This window comes from Humulus lupulus, chromosome 6, assembly GCF_963169125.1.
Source record: "Humulus lupulus chromosome 6, drHumLupu1.1, whole genome shotgun sequence".
NCBI lineage: Eukaryota > Viridiplantae > Streptophyta > Magnoliopsida > Rosales > Cannabaceae > Humulus > Humulus lupulus.
In genome coordinates this window covers 66282206-66292378 of record NC_084798.1, presented here as the reverse complement: position 1 = coordinate 66292378, position 10173 = coordinate 66282206, and the positions used below count along the sequence as shown (strand labels likewise).

The following is a 10173-nucleotide window of genomic DNA, read 5'->3' as shown; positions in this document are numbered from 1 at the left end:
GGAAGAAGAAAATTTCTTGGTATCCCATCGCGAGCACTCCACTTGGCAACCTTAGTAACCTCGCGGTCACCAAATGAGGAAAAGTCAGGGCCAGGATTTTGTTCCATATAAGAAGTTTAGTTTCCGTCATTTTCTTACTCCTGGACGGCGATGAGTTCTTCTTTACAACCGCTCATGTCTCGTATTTGGCCTCAACGAACTGTTTCTCAAGTCCCCAAATCTTGGCAACAAGCTGATCATTCTCAGCCCCGGCCAAAGGTAGGTCTTTTGTCGACATTGCTTATACATAAGGGTATCAATCGACGGCCAAGCACTGATAGACTTCCTACTCGAGTCAATATGTTGGTAAAAAAGAACAAGCCAATAAGACGAAGGGGCTACAAGAAAGAATGGCTAAAGCCCTTGAAATCTGACAAGCACTAGATACGCGTAAAGTACCCAAGGTAACAACTTAAGAGCACCACCCGAGAGCAAACCCTATCCGAACAATGTTTCTTTGGCACTTTGGGTAGGAGTGCCTAAAGTTTCTTCCTGAGGCCCAACATTTGTACAACAATGACACCTTTGGGATCTATATAGAAGGATGATTGGCAGTAATTAAGCTTGAAAAGAGTCCTAAGGATCGCCACCAATGCTTTGAAGACACCCTAACGAAGAGTCTACCAGAGCGCCTAAAGGCCCTCTCCTAGACTAGGGGGCAAGTGTGGATGCTAAAATCTCCATTATTGTTAGAGACCCAAATCTCGCGCTAAGGTCCTGTGAATGCCTAAGTATGTACATGTGCCTACACCCCTAGACGCGTATTGGGAAGCCTCGCCACGCGAAACCCCGTTAGCCACGCGATGCCTTGTCTCGTCCCTCGCACACCCAACAGGCATGCCTCGCATACCACGTAGCTGCCTCCACTCGCGCCTCGCGCGCCCAGTAGGTGTGCCACGCAAAACCTCTGTCTCGCGCCTAACGTACCACGCAACTGCCTCCACTCGCACCTCACGCACCACACAGCTGCCTCCACTTGCGCCTCGCGCGCCCAGTAGGTGCACCACGCGAGACCCTTGTCTCGCGCCCCGCGTGCCCAGCAGACACGCCTTGCACACCACGTAGCTGCCTCCTCTCGCGCCTTGCGCGCCCAGTAGGTGCACCACTCGAGACCCCTATCTCGCGCCCCGCGTGCCCAGTAGGCATGCCTCGCGCATAACATAGTGTAACTAGCCAAGCGTTTTGCTCATATTGTGGTGACACCCCCTATAAGCAAAAGACACTTCAACTATATGGAAAATATGCAAAGGGCCTTGTTGCCATGGTGTCGGGCATGGAGGAAGACCACACGTAATGAGGGCTTCATTGCCTCATCACATACCATATGTCCCAAGCCTCCCAAAAAGAGAAGGAGAACTAGTAAGTGTTTACAACACTTAGAAAGATATTAGAAGGAAATAGGAGAAGGACTTTCATGTATGGGGGACGTGAACAAGCACGAGGTGTACGACCCTGACGGAGGCAAGAGCATAATTCCAATGTCAGTGCCCGACAAGTAGTGATGGTACAAATCGGTACAAGAGGTGGTGACAAGACCTGCATACCTCTGACCCTGTACCGACAACCGACACCTTGTATTAGAGGCCATTAGTGTCCATCTATAAATAGGCTTCAACCCCTCAAATGAAGGGGTTGGAAAAATTCATTGTAGAAGGAGATAATAAAGAAATAAATGAGATTTTTATCCATTGTGTTCTGAATGTTTCTTTCTTAATTTCTTCCTAAGTTCAGTCCACACGTTTTTTGTAACAATCGTTGAGTTTTCCATCCATATATCGTTGAGGAGTTTCTATCGTCAACACTGGTATAGGTGTTGGACCCCATAGGTCCGTGTGTATTAGTTGTAATGGTTGTGAAGCATGAGATGTAGATAAAGCAAAAGGAAGCCTATGACTCTTTGCTAGTTGACAATATTGACAAAGATGGTCTTTATTGTATGAAAAAGGTTTATTGTAGTGATGCAATATTGGAGTGAGCATGACCAAGCCGTGCATGCCAAATAGCTGCAGGGGTCTACTTTACATTTCGAAAAGTAATAATAGAATGAAAAGCTTGTATAGCATTGACAGAGGTTGTATGACATGTGGAGTGGAGTTGTGAAGGAGAGGAAGCCTTGAGTGCTTGAACAGGTTGAAGAATATATAAACCATGATCAAGATAGTCTTGATGAATCAACTTCTTCGCGAGGAGGTCCTTTATTTGGTAACGATTTGAATGAAATTCAATAAAGACAACATTATCAGAACAAAATTTTGAAACAGAAAGCAAATTAGCTGATATTTTAGGAACATGATAAACATTGTGTAAATTAAAAGAATGAGCAGAGGTATGAAGTTAAGTGTGACCAATAGAAGACATAGGGATAGAATGACCATTACCAACAGTTATGAAGTCATTGCCAGAGTACGATGATTGACTATCAAGATTCAGAGGATTAGGGTAAGATGGTGAAATGCTCCAGAGTCAAGAAGCCATGTATCATCGGCAACTGTGTTGGAATTTTGTAATCATGGGAGAGATGGGTGGTGTAGGAAGTGAGGTTGAGGCATTGGGTGGGGGTAGATGTGGATCAAACCTTCTGTAATATTGATATGCAGTATGGCCTAGGCGAAGACAGAGTTGGCAAGTAACTCTTGAACCAGTGGAAGATCCTCGGTCAGAAGAATTGTTCTTTGGGGCATTGTGGAATGATGGCCCGGAGAAATGACTTTTCCTTGAAGAATGATTCCAAGATTGTTGGCGATGAGAGTTTGAGTATGGTCGATAAGCAAGATTAGCAACAATTGGCGTAGATTCATCAACATAAAGTTGTTGTTCCAAGCAAGATTCATGAGCAAGAAGTAAGTTGGTAACATGCTCAAAAGTAACACCTTTGGATTTAGAAGTGATTGACACTATAAAAGAGTTGTAGTCAGCACTAAGCCCGGGAAGAAGATACAAAACCTGATCCCTATCAAAGACTTTTTCAGAGGTAGTGGCAAGTTGATCAGATAGGGTCTTGACTTTTAGAATATAGTCAATCATTGAAGACCCTCATTTCTTGATATTTTGAAGTTGAAGCCTGAGTTGCATAATTCTGGCATTTGATGTGGAGGAGTAGATTTGACTTAAGGCAGCCTAAGCAACTGCACTAGTATTGTGGCCGAAGATCTGAGACTTGAGTTCAAGAGTCAAGGAAGAGTACAACCAACTGAGGATGAGTCTGTCCTTCCGTCACCAGGCAAGAAAATCTGGATTGGAGTCAATGGAACCATCGAGATGAGTAGGAGGTGTAGCTTCAAATCCATCAAGAAAGCTTTCAATTCCATTGCAAAAAGAACAATCTCCATTCGTGCATGCCACAGTAAAAAATTAGTGCATTCAAGTTTCACCGAAAGCACATGATTTAGAGCTTGGGATAAAGTCACAAATTGCCGTTGTTGGACAGTGAGAGCAGAGAATGAAGAGGATGGTGCCATTGTTGATTGAACAGGAGATTGAGCAGGAGGGGTGTAATCACCAGAGGATGGAATCGCCACTGGAGGAGAGGGAAAGCACAAGAACTGAACACTAGAGAAAGTGAGAGATTGGGAAGTTTCTTGAAAGTGAGAGACTGGGAAGTTTCTCGAATCTTGGATCGACAAAGGCCTGATACCATGTGAACACTCAGATACAATGAGAGAAATGGCTCAAAACCAGTTGATGGTAGAGCTGAGTAACACTATTATTTATATTAGAACGAGAGTTACAATATGAGTCAAAAGATACAAAACAGAAACTAAAGAGACTTTTACAAACGAATAACTAACTTCACCAATACAGTTAAGAACATTAACATAACTACTAAGTGACTAGTCTAACATTGGGTAGATCGTTAGAAAGAGTAGAAGAACAATTTGAAGGTGCATTTAAAAACTGAAACATCCGCTCAAGTGGTTATCACTTGCAAAAGACTAGAGGCATTCAAGTATTTTGAATATCTTGAAGTGAAAGTATTTACAAAAATGATTTCATTTTTATGTAACTTTGTTAATTTAACAAATCACTAATACAATATTTTCGCAGAATGCTCCAAGATCAATGAGGAGAATCAAAAAAAGCAAAAATATACTAGCGTCAAGATTCAGTCTTTACCCGAACTATAGTTTGAAATGGTAATTTTTAATTTTTTAATTAATATTTTCGTATTAAATTTATATAATTTCTCATGTTATTGTGGGATCTAGAATCTGGGCGCCTTATTGGGATCTTAAAGACAACTTACAAGTCATTACAGAACAATTAGTAGGTGGGGTATTTTTTTCTTGAGGGGATACTAAGTGGGTTCAAAAGGATGGGGAGAATAACTGTCTATACATTTTTATACTTTTGAGTTTTTTACTTTGTTTATTTTGTAAGTTCTTGATAATGATATTTCAAATTGTATTATACAATGTATGCTAATGGAGGTGCGTCAGAAGCAACCGTCACAATTTTATTGTTAAGACATCTTTTTATATTAATTAACCAACTTTGTTAACTTAAGTTGGTAATATGTTTATAAATATATATTTTTTGTTTTCATCCAATTATTATTATATATATTTTAATATTAATTTCAATACAAATTCTTAGTTAAATAATTGAATCAAAAGTGTTATCCGTGTTTTCGCCACCCGACACGTGGCAATTAGGAGTAATTAGCGACAATTCATGAAGTTCTTAGATTGTGAACTTTTGCAGTAAACCCGGTCCAGCCAAGTCGTGGATGTCTCCAAGTGAGGGCACGCCTCAAGGCTTTTTCTCGAGGATAGGATGTCTCTATATGAGGCCATGTTCCGAGAGGCTCTCTTTACTTTCCCATCTCTTAGGTCTAGGATTTTGGTCCTCAGACCTGGGTTAGATGTCAGGTGTCAGTCACTGAGGTATGGGCCACCAAAAGATCATCTAGCAACTTTTGGTGAGCCTCGATTAGTGGTGTTGAGTTCATACCCTTGACAATCGACATTTCCCACAACTCGCCTTATATGGTGATGGACCCAAAACAGGTATGTTTTAAATATTTATAACTCGCAACTCGCCTTATAGTGTTCATGTAAGCACGAGATCGAACCCAAAGGAGTTGTCTAAAATTGAAAAGAAAACTATTTTAAACCAAAATTAATAAATTCTAACCTAGTTCCAAAGATTGATGAGAATTTGTAACAATAAAAATAAAATAAAAGACAATAGTATAGAAATTAAAGACAATATATATATAAATAAATAAAAGACAATATATATAAATAAAAATTAATAATAGAAATGAAGATGGTAAAAGAAAGATTATTAAGATAATAGAATCCACAAAATATAAGTTCAATAATATTTATAAATACATTGATTCCCAAGTTTTAGTGATAGTTAAAATAAATCAAACTATCATTTTCTAAATAGATTTATAATTTTAAGCACAAATTTCTTCCAAAAAGATAAGATATTTCTTCACTTTTCAAAATTATAATTTCAAAGCATTTAGTGTAAATCAATCTAATGAAATAACAAATAAATCAATGAACATTATTTATAAGACAAAACATAATATTTTTGTTCTAAGCATGGATGTGTACAATTTAATGACACATCTTACACAAAGAATATTATGTTTATCCACTAATGAAGAACAAAGTGTAAAAATGTGCTAACAATCCAAAATACAAGATATTTAAGATGAAAGAAGACATTTGAAGAAGAAAATTCCATAAACTTTGTTGCACAATATGGGAAATCAACATACAAAATAAACACTATCTAGTTACAAATTGTTTCATCATCACCTTAATAATCTTAAAAAGATTAGAAACTCATAACTAGAATAGATATTACACACTAAAAATTACAAACATAAATAGGAAAATTTGGAGGAGAAACCCCCAAAATTTCCTCTAAAAATACATAGAAAAATAACCAAAAAGAAGAAGAAGATGAAGAGAATTGAGAGGTTTTGAATGTGTAGAAATTATGGTATAGTAACCTCCTCCCTCCAATGGACACCCCTAATTCCTTATTTATATCCAAAAATGATGATTAAAATAATCAATTTAAATTGATTAGAATAATTTAATTAATTATAATATGGCAAATAGGGGTAAAATATAGGGTGTAATAATTATGTTTTGGGGTAAAATGTATAGAAAATTGGGTAAAAAAAATGGCATTTTTGTCATAGAGGACAAATGGTACAAAAGAAATTTTTTTGTTGGGCTCAAGGAAAAAATGGGGAAGTGGCAGCTTTGGGTGGCTGGTGTGGGCAGGCCCGCGGTGGGTTGGCTGGAGGATGGCAGGCGTGATGTTTGGAGGGCTGGCTTTGGTGCTGCTGAGTTGTGGCATTTGATGGGGTCTTCGGATGGGAGGAGGCGTGATGGTTGGGGTATGCTGCTGAAGAGGCTTGCTGCTGGTCACGTGGAGGTGAGCTGGGGCAGATTTGGGCCAGGCGGGCTGCTGGCTACAGGGAGGCGCAGGCCCAACGGGCTGTGGAGGTGATGTTGGGCTTTGGCTGGTGGCTGGGCATTTAGAAAAATGCCACTTTTATTTCTTCTTTTCCTCACTTTTCAAAGCTCAAAAATACCATAAATTCCATACAAAATAAATATAAAATAAATCATAATACAATATTTTCAACTATAAAATAAATCAATTTAATTCTTTGAAAATATTAATTATAACTTAATTTATATTTTACATTTAAGTTCAATAATACAACATTTTTTTACCACTAACTTAACAATAATAATTCAAATAATTAACTACAATATTTTACAACAAAATAACTATAAAAACACACAAAAGTATAGAAAATCAAAATAAACCCAATAAATTCAAAATTACTTAAAAACTTAATAAATTACTTAAAAACTTAATAATTAAGCAACAATTAGCGCATAAAAAGTGGTAAAATAACTCTATTTTGTAGAGTTATCATATGGGCAAATGTGTGTCGCACTGTGAAAGTTAGAGATATGTTCCCCATAAAGTTGGTATGCGACTTTCTGAAAATGGCCTCGTTCAATCCTCTTGTGCCATAGTCTCTATTTAGTGCAACAATTTTTGTATTAATTCAACATTAATATCCCATAATGGGAAAAATTGTATTAATGGCATATGATTAACATTAATGACATCATCCTCTATAAATAGGACTAGGGTATCTCCTTGTGCGGGGTTCAGATTTTTAGAGAGAGAAACTTTGTAACTCAGTGCTATATATATGCTGCATGAGAACCACCATTGAAGCATGCTAAAACAAGCTTCAAGCTCATTAAATACCAGAGACTCGTGGACAATGGCTCTTTTATAGCTTGAACCACGTAAAACTCTTGTGTTCTTTTATATTTTTTTTATACTCTCATATTAGGTTGATAGCGAAAAAGGTAGTCAACATATTGGTGTTTTCATTGAGAGCTTGAAGAAAGCATGAAGAACATAGCCATGGTGACCACTCGGAGAAACACACAAGATGGTGCAACTCCTCCCGCAGGAGTTGACGGTGGAGAAACCAACCTTCCATCGTCGCAGGACCACCCTAAGAAGGCTGAAGACTACGACAAAAACATCGAACACAAAGGCATGGACATTGAGTACTATGGGGAGGAATATCCTCAGCCCATGGACGCGGAAGACACGCCAGAAGGGGTGGCTCTCTGTGACCAGGAGATTGTTGGGAAAGTTATACAAGATCTTGTTTATTTTCATGTAAATCTTATATTAAACAAATTAATATGAGACAACCTGGAAAAAGTTTCTAAAATTGAATTCATACAGAGATAATTATAAGAACACTTACATTATTGTGCAGCGGAACTGTGGAATCTTTTTGTCAGTTTCTCTAACCCTTGCATCCTATCTGTCGCAGAGTATTACCAAGAAACTGAACCGTTCTTCAATTTTCTTCACAACCTTCCAAAGTATCCTTAGAATCACCTAGACTAGGGTGGGAAATTCTAAACACATGAGATAGATACAAAGATAAGAAGAATAGAAGAGAAAAATTGACGCTTAGAAAAGGACATATACAGTAGAGAATCTAAAACCTAATAGATCTACTGATTTTCTCAGAAACTTGTGATTCAAAAAACTGATTTCATCTCTCACTTAGCATTCATTTTATAGACTCAAATAGGCCATTAAATTTAATTAAAAATCAATAAAATAATAGATAATATCATCCCTAGGTCGAAATTATCATGAGCTTTAGGCCCGTGAAATTTCCCATTTAATTATAAGTCCATTGGACTTAAAATCAAGACCTGTATTATTTTCTAATGATTTAATTATTTAAATTCTATATAAAATTAATTATTTATAATTTGAACCCTTATTTAAACTTACTTATTAATTTAGATACCAATTTAGCTTAATTAATAAATCTGCTCTAATTTTCTTTTCTTCTATAAATTACATAACTCTATGAAACTATCAAAATTGATCTTGTCAACTTCGATAATTCTAATTGATAATCAAATCAATTAATTGAGACTATCTAGATGATTTTATCCAAGGTACAGTGGGGACCATAGGCCTATGAAATCAAACTCCAGTTATAAATTTGTAAAACAAATATCATTTGCTATTTTTGAAAAATTATCTTAAACAATTAAAAAAATTCAAATATCTATAAATATATCTAGTCAACAAATTTTCAAATTTCAAATGATTTAAATATTAAAATCTATAGAATAATCAGATATTAAAAAAATACCAAGTATTAAAAAATTTCTTAAATATATGTTCTCCAAAAAGCAGGCATGGGTGACGTGGCTGACGTTTTTAACACGTGACTGACACCTGGCAGAAGTTCTGTTCGACCATCGACCAGTGAGATTCCCCTGACGTAACATTTGGATTTTATATACGACCAGACTGGTCGTATACTCCATATATTTGAGATAATATTTTACAATTGTAATCATATCCGAGATTATCTCCCATGATCCACGATGATCCGATTATTTAGGAAAGAATATCCGTAACTAATTCGTGTAATCCTCCTTGAGCCTATAAATAGAGATAAATATCTCAAGGAAGGGACTTTTGGCTGATTTAAGTTTATACTTTACAAGAGCACTAGAGCTATTATCTTACGATTGTATTATCCATCTCTCTAATGTCTGTGAAACTCAGAGAACCCTAGTTCTTTGATCACTCCTTTGAAAATTAATATCAATAATAGCTTAAGTGGACGTAGGTCATTACCAATTCGTGGGGCGGAACCACTATAATTTCTTGTGTCATTTACTGTTCTTTCCATTAGATCTATTTCAACACCTTCCATCACATCTAGCATTTGACTCCGTGTCAGTTGACCAAAATCAGGGTCAACATTCTGGTGCTTTCATTGAGAGCTTGAGACGAGGTAGTTGAAGCACTAATGAAAAAAATAACAAAGAAGACTAGGCAGGTGGCTGGCGCTGCACCATCTCAACCTCCTCCTCCGAACATGGCTGAAAATGAGCCACACTTGGAATTTGATGAGGAGGAACTGGACTCCGAAACGCTGAGAAATACTCTGGGGGTATTGCAAGATGAATTGCCCAATCTGAGGGCCAGTCAAGAAAGTACTGCAGAGACTATGGCGCGACAACAGCAAGAAATAGAGCGCCAGTGCCAAGAGCTCAGTGAAAGACAGGCGGAGATGGACTGTCGTCAGAGGGAGGCCATGGCAGCCCTCGAAGCAGCCCTACAATTGGCTAGGAATCAGGCTGCACCTGCCTCACAGCCTGATCAACCCTCGAATGGGCCACCTCAAAGGGGTCCCAATCCTAGCCCTCCGATCCAGCCAACGAACCCTCAAAGGCCGGAGCAGCCACCAATGCCTCAGGATGATGTCCCACCAAGGGATCTTGAGATGCAACCTCCATCCCAGGCTGGTCGAGGCAATCCCCCGTAGCCAAGGCAGAATAGGGTCGGGCAACAGCCCCGCGGTCCTAGATGCCAAGAAGGTGAAGAGTCGAACCCACCGAGCAGGGGACAGTGTCCTTCTAGCAACAGAAGGAACTCGTAAATAAGCTCTGCGGTCAGGAGCCCCCCACGACATGATAATGCATGGGAACCTACCGACTAGCGCAGGCCTCCCCCTAATGCTTGGGAAGTTCCAGCCCGAGGAGGCAACCGAGGGGAAAGTCGGTCCCACCATAGCCA

At 38.4% G+C, this 10173-nt stretch overlaps 1 protein-coding gene across 1 annotated transcript; it reads right to left on the bottom strand.

The window, feature by feature from the left end:
• Nucleotides 1-2517: 2517 nt before the first annotated feature.
• LOC133785174 (uncharacterized) lies at nucleotides 2518-3063 on the bottom strand. Its single transcript, XM_062224429.1, has one exon. The coding sequence runs from the start codon at nucleotides 3061-3063 to the stop codon at nucleotides 2518-2520; it is 546 nt and encodes a 181-aa protein (XP_062080413.1).
• Between the last annotated feature and the right edge of the window lie 7110 nt (nucleotides 3064-10173).

Coding starts and splice junctions, on each gene's coding strand:
- LOC133785174 (XM_062224429.1), bottom strand. CDS start 3,063: ATGATTGACTATATTCTAAAAGTCAAGACCCTATCTGATCAACTTGCC.